The sequence below is a fragment of the Heterocephalus glaber genome, unplaced genomic scaffold (genome assembly GCF_053883595.1).
Source record: "Heterocephalus glaber isolate CG9 unplaced genomic scaffold, H.glaber_assembly_v1.0 deba00001451, whole genome shotgun sequence".
NCBI classification, from domain to species: Eukaryota; Metazoa; Chordata; class Mammalia; order Rodentia; family Bathyergidae; genus Heterocephalus; species Heterocephalus glaber.
In genome coordinates this window covers 238,353-265,945 of record NW_028258301.1, presented here as the reverse complement: position 1 = coordinate 265,945, position 27,593 = coordinate 238,353, and the positions used below count along the sequence as shown (strand labels likewise).

The window sequence follows — 27,593 nt, the reverse complement described above, 5'->3', positions numbered from 1 at the left end:
TATGTATAAGATCATGTTGTATGCAAATAATAATTTGACTTCTTTCTATCCTGTACATAGGCCTTTTATTTTTTTTTTCTTGCCTGATTGCTCTGGCTAATGTTTAGAGTATTATATTGAACAGGAGTGTTGATAGTGGACATCCTTGTCTTATTCTTGATTTTAGGGGGATAACTTTCAACTTTTCTCCATTTAATATCATGTTGGCTGTAGGTTTGTCATAAATGGCTTTTATCAGATTGAGATAAGGTCCGTCCATATCTATTTTCTTTAGGGTTTTTAAAAAATCATGAATGAATGTTAGATTCTGTCAAAGGGTTTTTGCATTTGTTGAGATCATCATATGATTTTTATTTTTTGAGATGGTCTCACTATGTAGCCCAGGATGACCTTGTGCCAGTCCTCCTGCCTCAGCCTCCTGAGTGCTAGGATTACAGGTTGTACCACCACACCTGGCCAGTATATGATCTTTATCATTGTTTCTATATATTTGTTGGTTTACATATGTTAAGCCATCCTTACATCCCTGGGATTAAGTTTACTTGGTCATGATCTTTTTGATAATTTGTTGTATTCTGTTTATCAGTATCTCATTTCAGTTTTTTGCATTTATGTTCATTGAAGAAATTGACCTGTAATTTTCTTTTTTCAATTGGATCATTGTCTGGCTTTTGAATCAGGGTAATGCTGGCTTCAAGGAATGAGTTTGGAAGTACTCTTTTGCTTTCAATTTTATTAAAGATTTTGAGGAATAGGGCCAGGGATTTAGCTCAGTGGTTCAGCTGCCTGCCTTGCAAGTGCAAGGACCTGAGTTCAATTCCCGATACCAAAAAAAACAAAAAAAGGTTTTTGAGGAATATGGGTGTCAAACATTGTGGACTTCATTGTCTCTTTGAAGATACTGTTGAGAATATTTTGGAGTGATGGCTGCTGGTCATGAATTTCTATAATGTCTTTGTCATGGAAATACCATATTTTCCCATTAACTTTGAAAGATAGTTTTGTAGGATATATCAGTGTGAATTGGAAGTTGTTTTCATTTAGGGCTCAGAATACTTCATTCCAGGCTCTCCTGGCCTTTTAAGTTTGTGTTGAGAAGTCTGCTGTGATTCTAATGGGTTTACCTTTATAAATGTTACGTTGTTTTTCTCTAACAGCTTTTAAGATTCTGTCCACGTGTTTTACTTGCGGGATTTTGACATGTGTCATGAAGTTCTTTTCTTATTGTGGCTATTTGGAGTTCTGTATGCCTTGCTTATCTGTATATTAAATTCTTTCTCCATATTTGGAAAGTTTTCTATGCCATTTTTGCTATCTTCTGATTTTTCTCTCATTCCAGGTAATCTTAGGTTAATCTTTCTATTCTTTGGATTTGACAGCAGCTGTCAAATCCACTTTCCATGGTCTCTTGTTTTTTTAAAGTATCTCTGAGTATATGTCACTTGTATCAGCCCTGTTTTCTAATTTTGACACTCTCTGCTCACACTGGTCACTTCTTTTTTTTTTCCCATTAAGTTTATTGGTACATTTTTGGTATAAAATACAGTTACATCCATCATTGGGATCTTGTACCTTTACCTGAGTGTCTTGGTTCTTATTATTTTCCCCTTCCCTTGCCCTCCCCTCCACCCTTCCCTATTTGCAAAGACCTTGTTTCCATTTTTTTTCTTTTCATATTTTTTCCTTTCCCTTTTTTCCCTTCCCCTACCCCTCCCAATTCCCCTGCTCTTTTAGACCTTTTCTTCCTGTTACACAATATCAGTTATACATTTTTAAAATTACAATATTAAGATCTAGGAGACATTACCACAGATTTTACAGAATTTAAAAGGATATAGAAAGCATATTACAAAAATCTTTTTTGAAATAAATTTGACAACTTCTAAGAAGCACCTTGGAAGACAAATTAATGACACTAACTCTGGAGGAAATATAAAATTTGAATAGCACCTATTAAAGAAAGTATATTTCTAGGTTGAAAACCTACCTATATGACAACAGCAGGCTCATAAACATTTTAACTGATAAATTATATCAAACATTTAAAGCAGAAAAAAGAAGGAACACTTCTCCCCTCATTTTAGGAACTCAACATTGTGCTAATCCTAAAACTGGATAAAGATAATAGAAAAAAAAAAGTATGAACATAGATAGAAATTTGTTTAACAAAACAAACTATTGGAAGTCAGATCTGGCAGGATGTAGAAAGTGGTTTTGTTATAGGGATGGCAGTGTTGGTTCAGCATTGGAAGATCCACCCCCAAAAGTAATCATTTAAACAGAGGAAAGGAGAAAGCCATATGATCCTGTCACTAGTTGGAGAAAAAGTACTGGACTAAATTCTACAGCTGTTCATGGTAAAAGCTATCAGGAGCCTAGAAGTAGAACAGAAACTTCTCAACAGATTAAAGACATGTACTCCATACTTCCAGCGAGAATGCCTTATATAAATGGAGAAGATACAATGCTTTCTCCTTAAGTGGCGAACAAGGGTAGATATGCTTACTCTTTATCTGTCCATTAAACTTTGAAACCTAGTCTCCACCAAAATAGTCTGGCAATAAAATGACACAACTAGGATAGGATTGGCACGGCAGAAGCAAAATCTTTATATGTAGATGAAATGATCATCTACAGAGAAAATACTAAGAAATCTCTAGGAGCTCCTAGAACTTGTACTTGAATTTAGCAGGATTAGAAAACACAAGGTATATATAAAAATTCAGGTCTGTGTATACTTGCTATAAATGAAGAATTGGATATTGAAATTTAAAAGTTATGTAGGCGTACAAAGGACCTAGAAAAGTTAAAAGAAAAAAACAACAGTGTTGGAAGATGTTTAGTACCTAATTTTAAGACTTCTTCTAAAGCTACAGTAATCAAGGCAGTGTTGGTATAAGGAAAGACATATAGATCATTGGAATAAAACAGAGAATCTAGAAATAGAACCACACATATATGGTCCACTGACTTTTGAAAGATTATTTAACATTAGCATTTTATAGAATATAAACTCAATTCAAGAGCCGAGGAAGAGATAGTGTTTGCAGCAAACGGCACTAGAACACCTGGTATCCGTATATAAAAAATTAACCTCAACCCTTTTTTTCCATACATGAAAATAACTTGAAGGGATCTATGAACCTAAATAAGAAAGCCTAAAAGTATAAAACTTTAAGAAGAAATTATAAGGGAAAATATTTATGAATTCAGGGTAGGCAAGAACTACCTAGGATACAAAAAACATGATGTATAAAAGAAAAACATTGATAAATGGGATTCCGTCAAAATTTAGAACTTTAAATGACATCATTAAAATGAAAAGTAGTCCTTAAACAGACCATATTTACAATACAGATAACCTATGACCAGGATATATAAAGAATTCTTAGAGCTCATTAATAGACAACCCAATTAAAATGTAGACATAAGAAGATGATAAATAGCCAGTATAGCACAAGGAATGGTGTGCAACTCTAGAATCAGAAAAATACTAATCAGTACAATAATGAGATTGAATTATACACTCATTAGGGAGATGAAGTTAAAAGTTTTAAAAGCCTTGTCATGACTTTTTCTTTTTGTTGGATTCTCCCCCTTTGCGTTTAATTTGTCACGCCCAATGGATTCATTCTGCTGGGTTTCCTGGGGTTGTGATCCTCATTGTCTTTTCCTAGGGTATTGTCTAAAATTTTTTGGAGTGCCTGTTTGGTATTCATGAAGTTCCTGAGGTGCTTTTTGTCATAAAAGTATCTTATTTCTCCATCAATTTTTGAAAGATAGTTTTGCAAGGTACATCAGTCTGGGCTGGAGGCTGTTTTCCTTCAGGGCTTGAAATACATTTCTCCAAGCTCTTCTTGCCTTGAGGGTTTGCCTTGAGAAGTTTGCTGTGATTCTGATGGGCTCTCCTTTGTATGTGATTTGTTTCTTTTCTCTCACTGCTTATAGAATTTTATTCTTCTGTTGGATTTCTGGAATCCTGTTATATGCCTATGTGTAGACTTTTTTTGATTAAGGCTAGCTGGAGTCCTATATGCCTCACTTATCTGTATGTCAAGTTCTTTTCCCCTCCTTGGGAAGTTTTCTGCCATCACTTCTGTGAAGAGTTTTTTTATGTCATTTGCACTCTCTCCTCTTTCTTCATTGACTCCAATCAGTCATATGTTATTGTTCTTTGCATTGTCTAGCAGCTGCTGGATTGATTTCTTGTGTTCCCTTACAATTTAAAGCAATTTTTCTTTTCCTCCTCACTAATTGCAATCTTATCTTCTATATGTGAAATTCTATCTCACGTTGGTTCATTCTGCTGCGCAGACTTACGATGGAGTTTTTAATTTCTTGGAAATCTTGTTTGTATGTGTTTTATGGATTCCATTTGTTTCCTATGTTGGGATTCCATCATGTTCCTCAGATCCTCTATTTTTTTATCTGTGTCCTCTCTAAATTTATTAATCATGTCTTGCACCATGAGCAAAATCTTTGCTGTTATCTGAGTAATTATTTCTGATTTCATTTTTCCCAGATCCTGTTTTGTTGCCAGTTCAAAGAGTCCAGGTGGTTGAGCATCAGAGTGTTCCATCTCATTTCCCCTTGGGGTTGCTGTAGGTGATCCAGAAGTCTGTTTTTGAGACTTGTTTACATGTCTTCTCATTTCCATGGGAGGGGGTGCTGCTGGCGCTCACGCAGCTCACTGCCCTAGGAGCTTGGGATGGCAGCGGGGGAGCTTCCTTCCGGGTTCTGGGACCAGCTCACCTTCTCTGCCCTAGGAGTTTGGGATGGCAGTGGGGGAGCTTCCTTCCGGGTGCTGGGACCAGCTCAGCTTCACTGCCCTAGGAGCCTGGGATGGAGGCGGGGAGCTTCCTCCCGGGTGCTGGGACCGGCTGAGCTTCTCTGACACTGGTCACTTCCACTGCCCATGCCTTTTCTTGGTTTTGTTTTTATTTTTATTTTTTTGGTACCGGGGATCGAACTTGGGAGCTTGTGCTAGTGAGGAAGGTGGTGGAACCACTGAGATAAATCCCTGGCCCTGTTTTTAATTTTTTGAGACAGGGTTTCAATATGTTTATCAGGTTGGGTTTGAATTCACTATGTAGCCAAGGCTTGCCTCGAATTTGTGTTGAGAAGTCTGCTGTGATTCTAATGGGCTGACCTTTATAAATGATTTGTTGCTTTTCTTTTTAAGATTCTGTCCATGTGTCAGACTTCTGGGATTTTGACTGATTTGTCTTGAAGAAGTTGTTTTCTGATCTGATTTCCTCCTGCCCCAGCCTCCTGAGAGCTCAGATTATAGGCGAGTACCGCCATGCCTGACCTCTCATACTTTTTTTTTTTTTTTTTTTGAGACAGGGTTTCACTATGTAGCTCAGGCTGGCCTTGAACACATAGCAATCCTCTTGTCTTGGCCTCAACACTTTCAATAGAATTTTTTATATTCTGAATTTCTGTTTAGTACCTTTTCATGGACTCTAATTCTCTGTAAAGTGGTCATTAATGTTTTATGTCATTGTGTTTATCTTAGCTATCTTTGAGTTCCTCAACCTCCTTATTGATCTATTATTTTGACTCTCTTTTTTTTTTGGTGCTGGGGATCGAACTCGGGTCCTTGTGCTTGCGCAGCAGGTGGCAAAACCACTGAGCTAAATCCCTGGCCCTATTTTGTCTCTTTTATCATTTAGTATAATTCAGCTCTTTGGCTTTTGATTTCCTCCACATTGATCAGCTTTGTAGGATTGGGAAGGTTTTGGAGACATTTTGTTGTCTTGTTTTCTCATGTTTCAATTTTGTGTGTGCACGTGTGCTGATGTTTGCAGGTCTGTTGTAGTGGAAACACTTGCTAGTATGGAGATCTCTGTAGTTAGTGTCTGCTTTTCACTGGTGCAATTCTGGGCATTGGTAGCTATAGCCTCTCTCACAATATCTGACCACTTCTGTTAATTTGGGAGAGAGGATGTAGTATAATTGGCCTAGAAATGAATGACAATATTGTTCATCAATATTGTGACAGAGACACACGGAGACAAACCAGATTTTGGCATACAGTAAGAACCAATTTTAATAGCAACAACTGTGCCATCCTGGCAATAGCAACAAAATTAGCAACAGTAATAGAATCAAAACAGACGTGGATATTGACATACCATAAAAACCAATAGAAGTTAACACTGTAACACCTTCAGCCGTAGAAAAGAGATCTATAATTATAATTTAGAAAGAATGACAAAGCAAATACAGACATACAGTAAATATCTACTAAAGGCAATGACTTACCATCATTAACAATAAAAAAGAATTCAACAATAATAGCATAAGAGTTAACTAAATTTCTAGATACTAATAAGGCTTAATAGTAATACTAGTAAAAATGGAGTAGGTGGAGGACAGGAGAAGGAAAAACATAAAATTTGAAAGATAAAAGGGAAGAGAGCAAATGAGATAAAGAAACCCATTAAGGAGTAAAAGAAAATTAATAGAATTTGATAAAAGTAATAGAAAGGAACAAACAAGAAAATGAAGATAAAAGAAAAAACTGTGAGCAAAATAAAGGAAAAAAAAGAAGAAATGAAAAGAAAGAAAGAAAGAAAGAAAGAGTGAGCCCAGAACTCTAATAAAGGAAAAAAAAAAGACAGGGTTAAAAAAACAATTCCTCTGTATTTTTGAATGAGTGGTGTCTTTCTAAGATCTGCAGTATTGGAATCCACCAGATGAGTGGGTGGGATAGTGAGTCACTGCTAGGATCTATTTTATTTCCATTATCAGGTTTTTGTGTGTGAATGCTAGATCCTGCCCTACCTTTCTCAGTGAAAGTGGTAGGTCAGTTATTTCTGCTTTAGAGGTGTAGCTACTTTGATAGCTGCTATTTCTGTATTCCTCTGTGTGTCCCAAGTTATGGCTTTCTCTCCCTGGTTTTATGGCCTGTGGGTTGGTGAGGTTTCTCCCAGCCCCCTACTCCAGAGGCCCCTCTGTCCATTCACCTCAGGTGGTGGAAACCGTCCAAGTTGAGCTGTATCCCTGCTCATGTTGGTGGATACAGAAAGTAAACAGACTGCTGAGTTCTGTCCTGGCTATAGGCAGTGAGGCAGAGGTATAAGCAGACTGCTGGACTCAACACTAGCACTTTCAGACCCACCCACACATGACTGGCCTGGCTTTCACTACAGAAGGCGGGACTCCTTCTTCCTGGCCTGACTGAAACTTCTCAGGGCTCTTCTTTGTCTAGCCTACACCCTCTCTGAGATCGTCTCTTATGGCCATCTCCTATCCAGTCACTGTGGTAGGGTGACACCAGTGACTCTAGAGTATAGTTGTTAATAGTATAGCTTTCCAGACTGCTTCTTTTTTTTCTTTGTGTTGTGCTCCATTTCCCTGGCTTCTCTGTAGTTTCTAGTTTTCCTATCAGTTCCCTTCCGATTCATAGAGATCTTTTTTTTTTTCATGCTCACCAAGTTCTTGTTTTCCAGGTGTCTTAATTCCAGGCCCTGGAACAAGTAGTTGATTTAGTATTTTTTTTTCAAGGAGAATTCTTCATAAATTATTTATTTGATGATTATTTAAAATATAAATGTTTAGGAATTAATCTCGGGTAAATTCCAGATTTTCTTATAAAAGTTGCCACAAAATAAAAAATAGTTGGAATGTTATAAAATGAGTTAAAGATAACTTTTAGTCTGTTCTCTAAGATCACTATATTATTACCCAATCCATGTGATCAACCTCATCTCATTTTCTCTGTTCAAACATTAAAGGACATCTACTCCAAATTAAATTATAAACATGTGATAGCATTGCTTAGAAGTCACAAGAATGTCTTGCTAAAATAGGCATTCAAATCAACAAGAATTGTTAACTACTTTAAAGAGCATTTTAAGAAAGTAGAAGTTAGGTTGCGTCTTGAAGGTAAGTAAGGACTAGATGGAGGACATGAAGTCTTTCTGGGTACCAGTGGGAAATATCAGCCAAGTCATGAATGAATAGAGTGTGCTCAGGGAACATTTTGCAAACCTGTCTGGATTTAAGAATGGCAGCTAGAGAAGAGTGGGAAATAAAGATTGGTTAGATGTCACGTGACAAATAGGTTTCTTTCCTTTGTAGTGAATGGTAGGTACTTTGATTACTTTTATTTGAAAATTAGTAAAAATGAATCTATACTTCCTGAATTTAAAAAAAACGTAGGTAAGTTAAAATGTCCTTTCTGCCTATTCAATCATGTCCCTTGAATAAACCTATGTTAATAATTAGACATCTATTTCTCCTTCTGTTTCCCATTGCTGGGACAAAATAACCTGATACCCAGAATTTAAAGGAGGAGAGTTTTACCTTGGCTCACAGTTTCAGTCCACGGTTGGCTGGCCATAAGGCAGAAACACGGTGGCAGAGAGCATGATAGAGGAAAAGATGTTCAACTCATGGGAGCCAGAAAGCAGAGAGAGAAAAAGGAGGAACTGGGGAGGGAGAAATAACCTTGCAGATCACATCTCCAGTGACCCACCCAACCTACCTCCTAACAGCACATTCAGCTGCTGAACTCATGAATGGATGGATCCACTGATCAATTTAGTGCCCCCATGGTCCAACCACCTGCAACACATATGAGAATTGTGGGTGACTTTCCTCCTTCCTTCCTTCCTTCCTTCCTTCCTTCCTTCCTTCCTTCCTTCCTTCCTTCCTTCCTTCCTTCCTTCCTTCTTCCCTCCTCCTTTCCTTGTCTCTCTCTCGGTTTCTTTAAAGAGCTCTGTCTCTTGAGCTGTACTCCCAACCACGAAAAAGATTTTTATTGAGAGCCAGTCACCATTGAGACAGGATATTAAAAATCTCAAGTCTGTCTCCCCCATCAGTTGATATCAGAGAAATTTTTAAGACGAGAAAGAAGAGAAGCTGCTGGTTGATTGGCGAGAAAGGGAAGTTTTAGGGTTTTGCATAGGCATAGATGGTCGTCAGGTCCCTTTGAAGGTCTCATGTTTCTTTTTGGGAAGTTTGCCATATTCCATGTGGAAGATTTTGTGCGTGTGATATTAGAAGATCTTGATCAGATGAGCTGGCTGGTTCTGCTTGTGTTCTTTCTTGAAAATCTGGTTTCAGATTGTCCTTGAGTAGATTCTGGAGGCACTTTGTAAAAAACAATTTAAGCACTTTGTTGTCTAAAGAATTATGCCTGGTATGTTTAGACCCTAGCTGATTGCACCATGAGATTGGGCAAGATTTTGTATTTCTAACTCTTAAATTTTAAACTTAGATTTATTGAACAACCCAAGTGAATAAAAATAACTTGATGTTTCTGTTTCTGGCCCCTAGATGGCTCTCTATGACTGAGGGCTGAGCCTTCCACTCCTGCTGTGCTGTTTGACCTGTTTCCCTTCAGATCATAACTTTTTCAAGAGTAATAATTTCTGATTATATAGCGGAGAGTGACTAGATTGAGCTGAAGATAGTATTTGTTATACTGGGAATTCTATTCACAACAGACATACTGTGCAGAGGCCCCTTGGTTCACGAACTTGATTCATTTCCAAGATTCTGGAAGAGAGGGCCACTTTGGTGTTCATATGGGAAAGATGGCTGCAGTCGTGTTTGTCACCTGATGCAAAGTTCACAAACGAAAATGAAATTTTGCCAGATGCTTTCGTTTGTGAACTGAGGTACCACTGCACCTGTCAGGCAGCCACTACCACATTTGATTAATCGTGCTCTTAAAATATGGTTACTACAACTGAAAACTTTAATTTTAATTAATTTCAGGTTAATAATCAAGTCAGTTATTGGAAAACATTTAAGTACGTTTGAGATAATTGAGCTAGTGAATCTACCTTTACAACTGCATATTTCATGAAATCTAAATATAGATTAAATACTTATGAAGAAAACTTGCATCCAAGTTGAAATGTGTTGTAAGTGTAAAATATACACAGGATTTTGAAGCTTTAGAGTGAGAAAGCAGTGTAAAATATCTTAATTTTAAAATACTGATTACATGTTGAAATTCTAATATTTTAGACATATTTGGTGAAATAAAATATATTCAAATTAATCCCATATATTTCTTTTACTTCTTTAACATAGTTGCCTGAAAATTTATGATTAGCATAGATTTTTCACATTGTTTTTGTAGAATCCTTAGTGTAGCCAGGAGACTTCAGAGGCTGCTGCCCTTATATGGTGACATGAGTCTATGGCTCTTGATATCAAACAGTTTTTATCAGTTTATTTACTTTGCTTAGTTTTTAATTTCTTCAGTGATGGAATGTTGCCATTCTGTATGGCCTCTGAGTACTTATGTCACTATGGTTTTTTGTTTTTTGGTACCAGAGATCAAACTTGGGTCCTTGCACTTGCATAGCAGGTGGCGAAACCACTGAGCTAAATCCCTGGCCCTCTGAGTACTTATGTTTTGGTTCATTTGAGCCTGTGAAATTGGTTGTAAAGTCAGCAAGGTTAAATCAGCTCTTGACTGGATTTTAGGCATGAGAGAGTCTAGGGTTGGCTGCCACTGTAAACTGTTCATGTCTCAAACAAGCATAGGGAAGCATTAGGAGTTAAAATTTTTGCCAAGGAAGAGACTGTATAGAAGAACAATATTGTATATGTGTATATACGTATGTATTTTTTGTACATATTTGCCATACATAATAATCATTCATCATAGGGAATTTATGTATACATCTTTTTTTACATATAGTGGAGTACTATTCATAATATGTCTTTTTTTTTCTTTTGGTACCAGGAATCAAACTCGGGTCTTGCACTTACACAGCAGGCAGCGAAACCACTGAGCTAAATCCCCGGCCCCATAATATATCTTAATTCTTTTTTTTCTCCATCCTCCTCTCCCCTTGACCCTTCTTCCCCTCCCCATTTACAAAAGCTTTATTTCCATTTTTTCCTTTCGTTCTCTTTTTTAAAATCTCTTTTCCTTTCCTTCCCTTCCCCCTGCCCTCTCTCTTATTCCCCTTCCCATTTGAACATGTTGAAAAGAACAATATATTCTTGTTCTTTATCTTTTGTCAAGATGTCTTATGATCTGCTTAGGCTGAGAACCAGGGTTTTTTGGGTCTGTTTTTAAGTTCCTGGGGGGCTATGGACTCCACTGAGGTATCTTGGCACCTCTTTGAATATCAGTTAATGATAATTGTGAGGGTTTGTGTTCTTTCAGTTCTATTCCATTGATCCATATGTGTCATTTTCCTCCCCCTTCCTCTTCCTCCTCTTCTTTTTTACTGAAGCTGGAACCTGGGGTTGCTCTACATCTCCTACATCTGCAATCCCTTTTATTTTGAGACAAGGTCTCATTATGTTGCTCAGACTAGCTTCAAATTTGCAATCCTTCTGCCTCAGTCTTCTAAGAGCTGAGAATATAAGTGCATACCACTATACCCAGATACTTATTTATTTTCTTCCTTTAAGCCTATTTTTTTCTTAATGAAGGAGAATGGCTAAATAATATCCCCTTTAGAACACTTTGTGGACCAAAAATATCTTCTGTTTATTGATTCAACAATTATTTGTGGAGTGTTTACCATATAGGAGGCTATATGCTAGTGGGGTATGCATAGAGAGGGCTGTGGTATAGCCCAGGTAACTGACAAGAACCAGTGAGTTTCCCTTTGTGGAATATTTACAGGGGAACCGATCATCTGCTCTAGAACCATGGAAACAGAGGTGGTTGCATTTTCTGAGGATCACTTTATCTTTATCCCGATCAGCTACTTTTCTGAACCCCACGTGTACTGCTGTCTCACATCGTTGTTTCTGTTGTTCAATCTGCCCAAGATGAGCCAGATGACTTATTCCCCACTCCTTCATATTCCTGCTTAAATGTCCCCATCAGTGAAACCTACCCTGACTGTTGTCTACAAACTAGTGCTTCCCCACCACCAGTCTTTATCCTCCTGCACAGACTTATTCTTCTTTATAGACTTATTATTTATATTTTAATTTGTTCTTGTCCCTATCACCTTCTGCTACCCTTCCCTTAAATATAAATGACCGATGAATAGAATCCTTAGGCAATTTGCTTACCCCTTTATCCCCTGTGCCTTGAGTAGTTACTGCTGCGTATTGGATACTTGATAAACATTCTTATAAGACTGTCTCTTTGATCATTTATTTTTCTCTTCTTCCTATTTTTTCCTGCATAGCCATTTATTGATGGTTATAGTCACACTGACAATTTTTAAATTTACTATGCTTAGAATAAGCAAATGCCTCAGTATCGCTATAGTGGTTGAAAGAGGCATTTATCTTTGCCAACTACTTATTACATTTTGCTTTTTCCTTCTTTCAGTTTCCAGAGAAGACCAATCCAATTGATAAACACCTTGATGTCTTGATCAATAAATATGGGTTGTCTGCCCACCCACTTACTCCTCAGATGTTTGGGTCTGCTGGAAGAGAGCACATGGAAAAATATGGTATGCTAAAAAACCTTTTAAGGCTTCTTATTAGTTATGCACATGAGATAAGAAATAATAGGTATTTATTAAGGAACTTTGGAGAATAACAGGCTATATAAGATATAAAATGGTCTTTGAATTAGGTTGAAAGTAGGGTATATTTCCTAGGGAAATAGCTAGGGTACTGTGCAGTAGGAAATTGAAATAAGAAAAATAGCACAAAATTTGTCTCTGGAAATCATGACCTATAAAATGAGAATTATCAATTCTGAATATAAAAGAGACCAAAACTTGCTCCTGATGATATACAGAGTTTGCCAAAAAATATATACATCAGGAAAAGAAAAACTTATATAAATATTTTAATTCTAAATTTATTGAGACATTAGGAGATTAATGCAAGTTACTTTTGGCCTCTACAGTTACAAGAGGTGCTCAAAGTGGTGGCTGTTAGCTTCCAGACATTATTAGTACAGTGAATTGCTGAAGTGTGTATACATGTTTTTGGGTGGACTCTGTGTATTATGGTACTGGTGTTGAACCTAGGGCCTTGTGCATGCTAGGCAAGTAGTCTGCCACTGAGCTATATTCCTAGCTCTTAATAATAGATTTATACAGGCAAATTTTATTCCTAATATTTAAGCCTATCGAGAGTCCATTATCACTTGTCATTCCATGTTTTTTTTTTTGTTTGGTACTGGGGATCAAACTTGGGACCTTGTGCTTGCAAGGCAGGCAGCGGCATCACTGAGCTAAATCCCTGGCCCTCTATGTTGTTTTATGAAGTTAAGATTTTTGTTTTTATTTTATAGGAAAACGTCCTAGTTCTTTGACTGATGGTCCACAGTTGGCTATTTTAGTGAGTTAGGTAAATCATAGGACAGGACAGACAGGGTTTTGTTTTATTTTGCTTTTTTTCTCTTGTATTACTGAACTGGTGCCTAGTTGTATACTGTAAGATGAGTCATATTTGAAAGTTCAGAAGTCCTGTTGTTTGTTTTCTTATTTATTTTGTGGTGATGAGAATTGAACCCAGGAACTTAAGACACATTAGGCAAGAGCTGTAACTCTGAGCTACCTTCCTAGCCCCAGGATTCGTGTTTTCGTAGGAAATATATTCCAGGTTCAATAGCCAGGGTCAAGTAATCAGAAAGAAAAAATAAAATAAAATAAAAACTTTAAGGAAAAGTAGTGGGATCATGTGGAGGAACACTGCCACTTTTTGGTCATGGGAATTTTCTGTTTTGCAACTGTTTCTTACCATTTTAACCTCAGTTCATTCCAGTCTGGCTTCCTTCTTTTCTCAAGGCTGCAAATGATTGCCATGTTTGCCATATCCAATAAATTCTCATTGAATAAATCTCTCAATCCCGTTAGTCCCTTCCAAGCACTTCCTTACTGAAACATTCTCACGACCTCTTTGACAACCCTTCATTCTCCTCTTATTTTCTTACCTCTTTGGGTATTCTTTATTTCCTTTTCAACTGACTAACTCATTTAAAATATTACTGCATTCTCATTGTATTCCAGGCACTGTTCTGGGCACTGAACTATAGCAATCTTATCAGTTAGTTATTGCTGTATAATACCCCCCCAACTCAGTGATTTTATTTTGTTTTATTTATTTTATTTTTTTGGTACCGGGGATCGAACTTGGGTCCTTGGGCTTGCGCAGCAGGCGTCGAAACCACTAAACTAAATCCCCGGCCCCAACAACTCAGTGATTTTAATCCACAGTTACTTTTTTATATAGATTACAAGTTTATAGGATAATTGAAAGTGAGCTGATCTGGGCCAGGGATTTATCTCAGTGGTTCTGCCGCCTGCCTTGCAAGCGCAAGGTCCTGAGTTCGATCCCCGGTACCAAAAAAAAAAAAAAAGAAAATGAGCTGATCTAAGAAGTTACCTCCTGTCACTATAGGTTGCATAGAGGCTCTGTAGTAGTCCTGTTTGGCTGGGTCAGGTGTCTCTCTTCCTTTTCCTGGGACCAAAGGGCCAAATCTAGCATGTACTTTTTATGGTAATAGCAGAAGTATAAGAGCATAATATGGAGCCAGGTGCGGTTGTACATGCCTGTAATCCCAAAACACTGGGAGGCAGAGGCAGGTGATTGTAAATCTGAGCCCAGTCTGAGCAATTTAGAGACTTACTGAAACCCTGTTTCAAAACAAAAATAACAAAAAGGTTGGAGATGTGGCTCAGTGTAAAGACTCTGGGCTCAATTGCCAATACAGAGGGGCAGAGACAGAGAGATATAGACAGACAGAGAGAGAGAGAGAGAGAGAGAGAGAGAGAGAGAGAGAGAAACATGCAAGGCTTTTTGAAACTTAAACTGTTAACCAAAGGAATTAAGGGACAACGAAATATACTCCACTTCTTTTGTGGTAGGAAATTGTGAGATGAAACTACAAAGGACATTCAGATGGGTCAAAGGATTAGCGATATTAATTCATTTATTAAGAAACAGTAAACAAACAAATGAAAGCTTAAATTTTTTATGTGAATTTCTGGTAGGGGAGAGACAATAACACATGAAAACCTGAGATAATTACATATAGTTATTAGTTCTGTGAAGAAAATAAAGTGAGGTAATGTGCTTGCGGGGAGAAGATGGCAAATTTAAGATAGGAAGGCCTCTATACTTATATATCCAGCTGGCATCTTGTCATCTCTGCTTGTGTATCTAATGGGCATCTCACATTTAACATGTTCAAATGCAAACTCTTTACTTCTCTTCTCCTAGCAGCTCAGATTTTCTCCTTTCTCCAGTCTTCCTCATTTTAGTAAGTGGCACTTCAATCTGCTCAGATGGTCTAAGCAGATACATGAATTAACTTTGGTACCTTTTTCTCCCTTTCCCCCACTCCAGTCCCATCCTATGTCCTATCAATTTATTTTGGCTCACTTTGTTGGGCATACCTCAAATCTTACGAGATAAGTTCTTCTCTACCATGTGTTTCTTCTGAGATGGGTAAGAAACAACAGTCTAGGCTTCCTAGTAGCCGTTTGTTTGACTGGGAGAATTTGGTCTATCGGAACTATGTTCTGAGGCATCCCCTTTGATCTTGTTGAGATTTTAACTAAAGATTTGTCACAGCCTGAGCTGCTTCTCAGACTGTATTCCTGGCAGTGTCCTGGATTTGATCTTTGCTAAAAGGACATCTCTTAATTTTAGCTTCTTTTACACATAGATAAAATTTTCAAAAACTATGAAGTCCTGGGTCTTTTTTGTTCAACGGTCTTTTCCTCAGTATGGAGATACAGAATTTTACTATAAGCAGCAAGAAGAAACCAGGTGGCAACTTCAGTATTTGTGTGTTGTCTAATTGCCACATACTTGCAGGCAGTAGTGTTAGAACAAGTGCTACTGCTATTAGAGCAAGGTCTCCCTTCAGTTCCCAGTCAGATTTTTTTTTACCTACTTAGAAGCCCACCCCTGCAGCATCCTCAGAGAACCCCAAAGACTCCACAAATAATCTCTTCCAGGCTCTCCAGGCTTTCACTAGCAGTCTCCTCAAAGACCACTGTCTGGCTTCAGAGGTACTCATGTAGTTTACTCTTGTTTAGTGTAGCCTCACTTTCAGTGTATCAATCTGCTTGTGCTACCATAACAAAAATATCATAGACTAGGGGCTTATACAACAGAATTTTTTCCCTCGCAGTTCTGGAGTTTGAAATGTCCAAGAGCAAGGCACTGGCAGACCCATTGTCTGGTAAGAGCCTGCTTCCTGGCTCATAGAGAGCATTTTATGTCCTCACACAAGGAAGAGGAGAGCTCTGGGTATTCTTTTATAAAGACAATAATTCCTTTTTTTTTTTTTTTGAGACTGGTTCTTGCTTTGTAATGCAGGCTGGCCTTGACCTCACTATGTAGCCCAGGTTGGCCTTGAACTCATGAGGATCCTCCTGCTTCAGCCTCCCAAGTGCTGGGATTACAGGCGTGTGCCATCATGCCCAGTATACTAATTCCATTCTTGAACACTATCCTCATGAGTTAATTACCTCCCAAAGACCCTGCCTCCTAATACTATCCCAAGGTGATAGCAGGCGGTATCACCTTGGGGATATGAATTTGAAAGGGGCATAAACATTCAGTCCATTGCACCTCCAAAGGTCCCATGTCTCATTCATATGGGGGCCAGGGCTTCAACATACGATTTTAGGGGAGGGGGGCACAATTCAGTCCATAGCATTCAGCAACCAAAATATGTATTAATTATCAATTACCCTGAAACAGTAAGTCTGTTTTTATTTTGGCTTTTTTTGGTGCTGGGAATTGAACTTATGGCCTTATGTATGTTAGGCAAGCAGTCTGCTACAGAGACATGCTCATTCTTTCTATTCTTAAAAATATTTCTCGTTTTCATTCCAGTTTTCTAGTCCCCCTGTTGGTAAGCTCACGTGCCTTCTGGCAGAGTCTTCAATAAAAAGAAAGCTCTTGCCGGGGATTTAGCTCAGTAGTTCTGTCGCCTGCCTTGTAAGCACAAGGTCCTGAGTTCGATCTCTGGTACAAAAAAAAAAAAAAGAAAGAAAGCTCTTGCCTCAGAGCCTCAGCAGGTGAGGTTCCATCTGGCTTCAGTGTCCTTTAATCCATTCTTTCAAGGTCAGCTCTTCTCATCCTTTAGGTATTCAAAAAAGTTCTGAAGAGTTGGGGTCTGGCTCAGTGATAGAATGCTTGCCTAGCTTGGTGTTTTGAGGCCCTGGGTTCCATCTCCAGCATAGCAAAACCTATCAACCAACTAACAAACCACAACAAAGAAACCAAAGCAGAAAAAACAAAAACAGAACCAAAAAATCAACCTTATCTCGTATCTCCTGCACCTTACAAAAGATATTTCCCCCTGGGGATATTTAATCAACATCTCTGATTTAATAGTCTAAGACTGTTAATTCTTTCCTTGAACTGCTCCCTAGCTCACTCCATCTGTCTTTTCTGAAGCTTTCTCTATTCAATACTTAATTTTTTTTTTTGTACCAGGGATCGAACTCAGGACCTTGTGTCTGTGAGGCAGGTGACGGAACCACTGAGCTAAATCCCCGGCCCCTTTCTCTATTCAGTAAATGATAATTCCACCTGTCAGCAACATTGGCCAAAAACCCGAACCATTCTTGATTTCACTCATACTACACATTCAGTGCATCAGCAAACCCTTTCACTCTGTCCTCCCACCACTTGTATTGTAACGCAAGCCACCATCATTTCTCACTTGAAGTGTCACATAGGAGTGACATTTCTCATGTATGAGTGTTCTGACTGATTTGTCTTTTGCTTGTGTACCTTGGCAGGCAGTTCTCTATTTTAAGGGCAGCTAGTCTTTAAAAATCTAAGTCAGATCATTTCACACATCTACCCAACACTGTTGTGTTCCCGTCATACTTAAAATACTTAGATTGAAACCTCTTAGACTGAATCTTCTGGTCAACAAGGTTCTACATGATCTGTCTCTTCTCTTTCTTTCTTTCTCTCTCTCCCTCCCTTCTTCCCTTTCCTCCCTCCCACCTTTCTCTCTTCTCTCTCTCTCTTTCTTTCTTTGAATTTTATTTATTTTTTGTGGTACTGGGGATTGAACCCAGGAACCTGCACATGCCAGGCAAGTGCTCTACCACTGAGCTGCATCTCCAGCCCTCTCCACCCTCTTTAGCTTTCTGACTTTGTCTCTTACCATTTGGCTTTTACCACTTGCTCCAGGGGGTCTTTCCTTTCTGTTCTTTTTTTTTTTTTTTTTTGATACCAGGGATCGAACTCGGGTCCTTGCACTTTCGAGGCAGGCGATGGAACCACTGAGCTAAATCCCCAGCCCAATGATCTGATATTTATACATATTGTTTTCCTGTTTATTGACTGTCTCTTCTAGCCAGAATATTAGGTTCCACAAAGTCATGGGTTTTTGTTTGTTTTATTCTCTGTTCATTGTCACCAAGGATAGTGCCTGGCACAGGCTTATATTGTTTAATCTCCAAGAGAAAGGCCTTCCTTCACTATTTAAGTTGAAATAGATCCTTCTTGTCATTCTCCTTTGTAGACAGTGCCATATTATTTTCCTTCATAGTCGTTGGCACTACTTACATTTGTGTATTTATCATATGTAGTTTTGCTTGTTCTTTATTTTCTTCCTTATTAGTCCATAAGCTCTGTGATGGCATAGACCATGCCTGCTGTGTTTGTGTTTGATAGGTCACCTAACACAGTACTTGGCATATAAGGAAGTTACTCCTCCTTCAATTCTGTAGTTCCCAGCCGAAATGCTTCATAGACCATTGTTGAATGAATGAATAAATGAATTTCCACACATAAGTTATCTCACTCAATTCTTTAAACAACCCATTATCAGAGGTGTTATTACCCCATTTATAGCTGAAGAGTCTGATATCTAAAGAAGTTTTTGATTTGGCCAGATCATATGGTTAGTAAGTAGCAGAGTCTGCACTCAATGCTAATTTCATCTTTTAAAAACTCGTGTTTTTTCTATTGTGCAGCCATACTCTAGGAATTACAGTTGCCCCTTGTTACATGTCACATGCATATAAGATATTTTACGTACGAAATCAAATGATTATTTTAGGAGGTGGGTTTATGCCTATTTTTCAAACTGAAGCTTAGGGAATTTAAGTAACTTCTTGTAGATTATAGCAGAGTGTTTCAAACTCAGATCTACCAGCTGGGCATGGTGGCACATGCTGTAATCCTAGAACTCAGGAGAGTTCAAGGCCGAAGGCCAGCCTGCACTACAAAGCGAGACCCTGTCTCAAAAGCAAACAGACAGACCTCAGATCTACCATGCTATAAAACATCCATCCTTTTCACTGTTTCTTATCTAGCTATATTTAATTTTAAACAATAAACCTTTTGTATTAATTTTTTGGTTTCTTATTCTTGTGCATAGCTGAGGGAGATTAGGCAGTTGTTCAGCATTTATTAATAAGTATTGAAAATGGAAACAAAGTCTTTGTAAATAGAAAGGGGTGGAGGGGTTGAAAGGAGGGTAGGGGAGTGGGGAAAAAATAAGAATCAAGATATATTATGTAAAGGTACAAATCTCCAAATGATGAATGTCATTATACTGTATACCTAAAATGTACCAATAAAATTAATTAAAAAAATAGGTATTGAAACATGTTTTGCTTTGAATTTTCTTTTAAGTTGGCTAGAACAATGCCTTTCTTTATTTTTTTTTTACCTACTTTGTAAAGTTGGAAGGAAAATGAATTTTATGATGTATTATTTAATATTATAAATTATCTTACTTTCCTAAATAGTGAATATAGCCAGATTATGATTTTAAAACTATATTTGTTCATGCTTATCATTTGAAAGACATCAGTTTTAAAATATGGTATGCTGCTTTTAGACTTACTAAAGGATGTTGTAATATGCTTTTTACAACATTTTGTTTTGAAATAATTTCATATTTAATGAGAATGTGGCAGAAATTGTACAAAAAATCTTAATACTCTTTCCCAGATTCCCTAAACATTAACATTTGCCATGATTATTTTTCATTCTTTTATCTATGTCACTATTTTTTTTTAAATTGAGAGCCAATTACAATTCTTCCATAGTCACATTTTAGTTATCAAAACAAGACATTAATATTGAGCCAGCCATAGTGGCACACGTCTCTAGTCCTTGCTATTTGGGAGGCTGAAATGGGAGGGATGCTTGAGCCTAAGGAGTTCAGGGCCAGGCTGGGCAACATAGTGTGACATGATCTTATCTAATCCATAATCTAATAATCTAATCTATAATCTAATAATATAATATAATATAATATATAATAATATATAATATAATATATAACAATATATAATATAATATATAACACTATAATATATATAATAATATAATCTATAATCTAATCTATAAATGATGATATTATCTAATCTATAAACCTTATACTAAGTTTCACCATTTATCCCACTCGCATCTGTTTTCTGGCCCAAGAGCCCCTCATAGTTTTTCTTTTTCCGTGTTTTCTTAGCTACATTCATGCATAGTTGTGTGTGGATTTTTGTATCTCCTATCCCTACTACCTCATTTGAGCTTTACTCCCCATTTGTCTAGCTCTATAAAATCTTACTGATATTTTCATTGGATTTGTTTTAATCTTAGAAGTTAATTTAAAGAGAACCGATGTATGATGTTAAGCTGTCCTAAAAATAGGGATTACAGTATTCCCCCTTGAAGTCTTGGTTCAGAGTTCATGGCCTCAGTCCTTCGATGATTTTTCCTTAGAACCTAACTAATAATTGTTGGGGGAAACTCCAGAAATTTCACAGAAATCACAAATATCCTCTGCAATTGTTTTTTTGGAAGGAGGTTTGCAAGTAGCCAATCTCAGAGTACTATTCAGTTCTCCTTGTTGCTGATTGGCTGCTGCCCTATAACCCATCTCTGGCAGATGCACCAGCATTCCCGCATCATAACAGGTTGCTCTATCACATATAGCTATCTCCAGTTTTCTTGGTTTTGTTCTTCTTAAAAGCCCTAAGATCCCTAAGATGCCGCCAAAATGCCCTGCACCTTCTAAGGCTTTATTAATACAGTATTTTATTAAATGACAGCTGTGGGAGACATAACATATTTGGGATTTAAACTATAAAATAGTCATTTATAGGCATTTTTCTGACCATATCTGGAACTTGCAGTTTTTTGCAATTTGTGGGTGCTCTAGAAACGTAACCCCTGCTAATTTTGGGGGTCAACTGTATCTTTTTATTTCTTCAGTTCTACCTTTGTGTCTTTCAGGAGAATGTTAACGTTTTCCTCATATATAAATGTTTTATTTCTTGTTAAATTTACTCCTAAACATCTTTTTGTTTGTTTGTTTTCTGAGACAGGGTCTTGGCTATACAGTTCAGGCTGGTCTTGAACTTCTAAAGATCTTGTCTAATTCATTTCTTCATCTTTGATACTGTTACAGATAGACTTTGCTGTTATAGCCTCTAAACTTGTATATATGGATACTGATTTTGGTATATTAATTTTGTGACTATTTCACTTAATTTTCTAATTTTTGAGCTAGTTTTATCATTTATTTTATTTATTGGGGTTTCTGGATATGCAACTGTGTTATCTGCAGAAAGAGAGAGTTTTCTGCTTCTTTACTAAGTGTAACATCCATTTAATTTCTTGTGTTTAATGGCATTAGCTTGTACCACAAGTACATATTAAGTGGAGATAGTAGGCACCTTGATTTTAATGATTTTTCTGGAAATAAGATTTTGACTCCAGGACAATGATATACACAGGTTGAGCATTTTAAATTTAAAATTCAAAATATGAGCCAAGTGCAGTGGCACATGCCTGTAATCCCAGGACTCAAGAAGCTGAGGCAGGAAGATTGCTTCGAATTCGAGGCCAGCCTGGACTACATAGTGACTTCAAGGCCTGCCTGATCTACATAATGAGACCCTGTTTCCAAAAAAAAACAACAAAAAAAATCAAACTATGAAATCTGAAATGTGGAGTTAGATGCTATTAGTATTATTTAGTAATTTCAAATTAATATTCATAAGTGATATTGGTTTGTAGCTTTTTGTTCTGTCATTATTAAGTTTGAGTGTTCATTTTATACTTGTTTCATAAAAAGAAATGAAAGACTTTTTTATTTTATACTGGGGATTGAACTCAGGACTTTGTGGTTTCGAGGCAGGCGCGGTGCCACTGAGCTAAATCCCCGCCCCCACCCCCCCTTTTTTGAGACAGGGTCTCACTTTGTAGTTCAGGCTGTCCTTAAACTCACTGTGTATTCTGGCCTGGCCTGGAACTCATAGCAATCCTCCTGTCTCAGCCTCCCAAGTGCTTGGATTATAGGTGTGGGTTACCATACCTGGCTCAACTTTTTCCTTCTTAATGCTCTGAAACACTTGTGGAGCATTGGGACCGCTTGATTGTAATAGGTTTGGTAGAATTTCCTGTGAAACTATCTAGGCCTAGTTCTTTTTCTGTGGGGTAGTTGCTTGGTAATTTTATCTATTTCATGCTTAAATGCCCTAGTACCAATAAGATCAATGGTAGTCTATATTTCTCCAAGAAATTATCCATTTCATTTAGATATTCAATTTATATAGAAATCTGCAAAGTAATTTTTTACAATTTACAATTTTATTTTTATTTCAATAGGAACATATTCTCAGCATGTTCATTCTTGAGGAGGAGGTCTTTTTCTTCCTATGACAGATTTATAGGAACGGTAGGCTGCCACTACATCTGTGACTCTCACCTGCGCAGTTTTTCTTTGTATGCTCTGTTCCTAGAAAGACTTGTGGTGGGAGCAGGAGCAGTTGTTGGCTGGGATTTGGTCTATTTTGTTTCTGCTCTTTCTCCAGCTTATAGATAATTTGAAGGTTTGGTATCTTCTGTTTTCTGGCTATGCTAATTGTATGGTTTTGTGTGGCCTTTCTGTTTTCTTCTTATTATCACGTATTGTTTTTAGGAGGGAAGAGGGAGGGAGAGACAGGGAGACAGAGGGAATGAGGACTGATTGATTTGCAGCTTCCATTGTCCTCAGATACTTGGAAGTCTTGTTCCTGGTGTGTTTTTTAGCTTATATATTTTCTCAAGTTTTACATGCATTGGGACAACTGGACAGTTTGTGAGACCTAAAAATGTACACTGTTTTAGTTGAAATGTTATTTTTCAACAGGTTTCTAAGCGAGTTGTAGAATTTCATAGCATTCTTCTTTGGTTAGACAGTCATTAATTTGTTTTTAATTTTTAAATTGGTCTATGTTTGTAATACATGATGTTTACATTTGTTTTGGGGGAAAAATATATAATCATTTTCTATCTCTCCTCTATTCTTACTCTCTTCTTTCTTACTTCCTGATTCCCTTCCCCTACTGTGAAAAGTCTGGCTTTATTTTACTCTTTATTTATAGTTGCATTTCTCTTATTTCTTGTCTCAATTAGCTTAACATAATGGTCTTAAGATCCTTCCATTTTCCTGCTGAATTTCTTCGAATTTAAGTTGTCACTTGAAACATCTGTTTATGAGCCTGAACGATAAATGAATACATAAGAAAGTTTATAGTAGCTTATGTCATTTGTAGAATCAACAGATATTTGTGTCTTCATAGTTTGATTCAAGGAGATTGAAATCCAATAGCAGCCATATCCTGTGAATAGCCAGCAATCTTAGTCGACTGAGTCAGTGGTTAATGAGCTCTTTGTGAGTGCCCCAGCTTAAGAAATATATAAATGATGGGCCAGGGATATTTAGCTCAGTGGTTCTGCCACCTGCCTCGCAAGCACAAAGTCCCGGGTTCGATCCCTGGTACAAAAAAGAAAAAAAAAGAAAGAAATATATAAATGATTGGCAGAATACTTTTCAAGGGGATGCTGTCTTTCATAGATTAATTGGATTCCATGATAAGGAAAAAGAAAGAAATCAGCACCTATTGAATATCTCGTGTCGGACATGAGGCTGAATGCTTTTATGTAGTTTAGCTGCCCCTCTTCCTACCAACCCATGTGTAAATTCCTTGTAAATCTAAGAGAGATAATGAAACAATTGTACTTCCTGTAACAAGGAAGGTGCCATTAACTAAGGTCACCAGTTCCATTTTTGGGGTGATTCCAGTTGGTTTCACATTAAACTCAAATCTCTTCCCCTATAGTTTATATCCATGGTCTGGTTTCTATTTCTCAAGACTCAGTATAAGCTTTTTTTAAACTCATGGCCCTTCAAGTATCTAAAGCCAGCCAGATCCTGTGTTTAATTCTTTCTGTTTTCTTTAATTCTTTCTCATGAGACTTGTTTTATGACCCACCACCTGTCTAATTTCAGTACTGTGACCACGTGGAAGCTTTTGTGGTAGTCACATCACACTGTTAAATCTCACTGGGCTTATAAATTGAACAGAACCTCATAGCCTGTATCATAGTTGCTGCTCCTTATCCCAGGTTGTCTTGGGAGCTTAAGAATAGAAATGGACATTTGATTTATATTCCAGCCCATTCGGTTGATAAACCTATTTGGGTCCATTGTGGTAGCAGTCCCTCCCAGCTTCAGGTTTGGGGAGAATTCCATTAATCTCATAATTCAGTTTTGGTTAGAAATATTAACTCGAGCACAGTTGAGCTTAAGGGTTAGTGCTAGAGACTTTTCTTCAGGTTTAGGCATTAACCAATGCCTGTTATTTCCCAGTGAATGTTTTATAGAACATGAAGGTCATAAGATGCTCTGTGATATGGGTCAGATAAGTTGGGAAATACTTCTTACTGCACACAATGGTGAGGACTCTGATGATTACAGGAAGGAAGTCTTTTTTTTCTTTTGGTACCAGGGATTGAACTCGGGTCCTTGTTCTTGCGAGGCAGGCAGTGGAACCACTGAGGTAAATCCCTGGTCCAAAGGGGGGATTTTTTTTTTTTTAGGAAGTCTTTAACCCATCTATGCTTTTTTGACAGAAGAACCCTCCTTTTTTTTTTTTTTTTTTTTTAGTAACATCAAAAATAATGAAAAAACAAAAAAACAAAACCCACACTACAGTATTTTTTGTCTTATCCAAAAAGATGTCCTGAACAACTTAGTTATCTTGTTGATACCCAGACCATGTGTTACTTTGAGCTAACAGTCAAATCAATCACAAAACATTTTAATTTGGCTTGTTTTTATTGAACTCATATTGGTCTCCAGATCAATATCTGTTATTGCTAAAAGACCACCAGTGTGGAATCTTACCTCCTCCTCCTCTTCTTTTTCACTATAACTGGTATAAGTTTTGCTCTATTGTATGTATATATTTCTGCTTTAAAGATAGTCCTCTTTGACGGAGAATATGGAGATAAAACTGAAATTGAGATTTCCTACTTTACTGTGCCATCTATAACATTATCAGCCCCGATCAGTAGATTTTTTCCTTCCTGGGCTTCTCTATCTCTAAATGAAAATTCAAAGCCTATTTCATTCTGTTTTTTTCCAGAAGTAGTAAATATACTTTTTACCTTCTTGATGTACTTGTTTGTGTTTTCTTGACACCATTACATATTTGCATTTTCTGTTAGGAATTTTAAAAGTGTACATAGTTCTTACAAGGATGTAATTCTTCTAAAGACCTTATTTTAAGCAAGGGGAAAATATGGAAATATTTAGCAGAACACTCAGTACCACTGCTACATTAGTTAATAAGCAACAGAAAAACATTAACACACTAATCAATGTTTTCTTTCTCTACAGGAACAAAAATTGAACACTTTGCAAAAATTGGATGGAAAAATCATAAACACTCGATTAACAACCCGTAAGTATGTCAGAAATATGAAATAATGAAAACTTGGTTTAGTCTGCCATGTAATACGTATACTTGAAAAGCAAATGTGAAGTCTTAAAGATATTAACTAGAATATTTTGGGTATTTTTTCTTATAGAAGGCTGATGCCCACTGGGCATATAATCCTAACATTCTTGGAGGCTAAGGCAGAAGAATCACAAGTTTCAGCCCAGCCTGGGGAATTTAGCAAATTAGTGAGACTCTGTCTCAAAATAAAAAATAACATAGGACTTGGGATATAGCTCAGTGGAACTCTTTTGGGAATGCCATTTAATATGATGTTGGCTGTTAATTTGTCATAAATGACTATCAGATTGAGATAAGGTCCTTCTTTACTTATTTTCTTCAGGACTTTAAAAATTATGAATAGATGCTGGATTTTGTCAATAGCTTTTTCTTGTCTATTGTTATTTTCATGTGGAAAGAAATATGTTCTTTTTTAATCTCCAACTAGTCTAACACTAGCTGGGTTTCCTGCAACTCAGTTCTGGCACAAAGCATCAGAGTTAGCGCAGACTTGATGAGTTGAAGCTTCAGCCCTCTACAAGTCTGCCCTCACTTCAGCTGCAGGTGGTCCAGTGACCCCCCCTCAGGTTTGATAACTCCCTAGAACTCAGGAAGTGCTATAATTACAGTTATAGCTTTATTATGAAGGATACACATCAGGAACAGTCAAGTGAAGAACAGGGCTAGGTCTGCGAGGGTCCCACTGCAGAACTTTCATGCCTCTCCCTATGAAGAGCAGGTTACCCTCTGGTCTCCCTTTCAGTACATCACGGTGTTCCCCGGCAAGGCAGCCCTTCTGTGATCAAAGTTTTATTGGATTTCATTGTGTAGGCATGCTAAGTAAATCACTGGCCACATAACTACACTCAGTTTCCAGCCTTACCCCTTCTTCAGGATGTTGAACTGGCTCAGAAGTCTAATCATGCCAGTGTGCACAGGGCTGATTTATCTGGTGATCTGACTCCCATCTTGAAGACAACTGTGACCTACTGCCTCACTTACATAACAAAGGCACTACTATCACTCAGGGTTTCAGAAGCACCATGGTGCTAGGAGTGGTGGCTCAGGCCTATAATCTCAGTACTGGGGAGGATGAGGCAGGAGGATTACAAATTCTAGCCCAGCCTGGGCTACACAGTGAGCTCAAGGCCAGCGCGAACTACATAGCAAAACACTGTTTCAAAAAAACAAAAAACAAACAAAAAAAGAGACACCATGGCATGAACCCAGGACAAAGACTGGCCAAATTTTTTATTATACAGCATAGGTATTATGGAGTTAAGCTTTTTTAAAAACTCAAAATTTTTTAAAGACTCAAAAGGTTGAAACTACTCATAATCTGTCTTTTGGTGGTAAAAAGAATATTCTCTATGGACCAAGCACAGGTTCAGTAAAAACTACAATTACTATCTCACATTTTATAACTCTTTCTTTTGTATTTAGGTATTCCCAGTTCCAAAAAGAATACAGTTTAGATGAAATAATGGCATCTCGAAAAGTTTTTGACTTTTTGACTATCTTACAATGTTGGTAAGAAAAACATATTTTAAGATTTATAGATGGATATAAATGCTCCCATACCTGCCTTTCCCTCTGTGATTAACCTTGGGCTCTGTATCTTGGCGTACCTTTTGTTGAACTCCTACAGTGTAGTCCACACTCTGGGTTACTTCACTAAAGTACTTTTACTGCCTATTCCTGCTCAGAGACAAACTTTCTTCTCCCTCTTGAAAACTCTTGAAAACTTCTTCTCCCTCCCCATCTCATGACTTCTAACTGCTTTGGTTGTTTTAATTGTATTTATTAAAATGTAGCTTAGGCCAGTGGAGTCCAAAGAGTTTTTCATTGAGCATTTTGTAAATGCCCAATATAGGAAACTAATTAGACCTCTCTGTAATAGTAGCTAAGGGTAAAATTAAAACAAGGGAA

The 27,593-nt window shown here is 37.4% G+C and overlaps 1 protein-coding gene across 1 annotated transcript in view; it reads left to right on the top strand.

The window, feature by feature from the left end:
- The window catches only part of Scp2 (sterol carrier protein 2), a 140,846-nt gene that overhangs the window by 42,032 nt on the left and 71,221 nt on the right, over positions 1-27,593 (top strand). Inside the window, exons 6-8 of the mRNA XM_004869228.4 lie at positions 12,275-12,401; positions 25,565-25,628; positions 27,108-27,194. Coding sequence (XP_004869285.2) covers positions 12,275-12,401; positions 25,565-25,628; positions 27,108-27,194 — 278 coding nt within the window. The remainder of the gene's footprint in view (positions 1-12,274; positions 12,402-25,564; positions 25,629-27,107; positions 27,195-27,593) is intronic.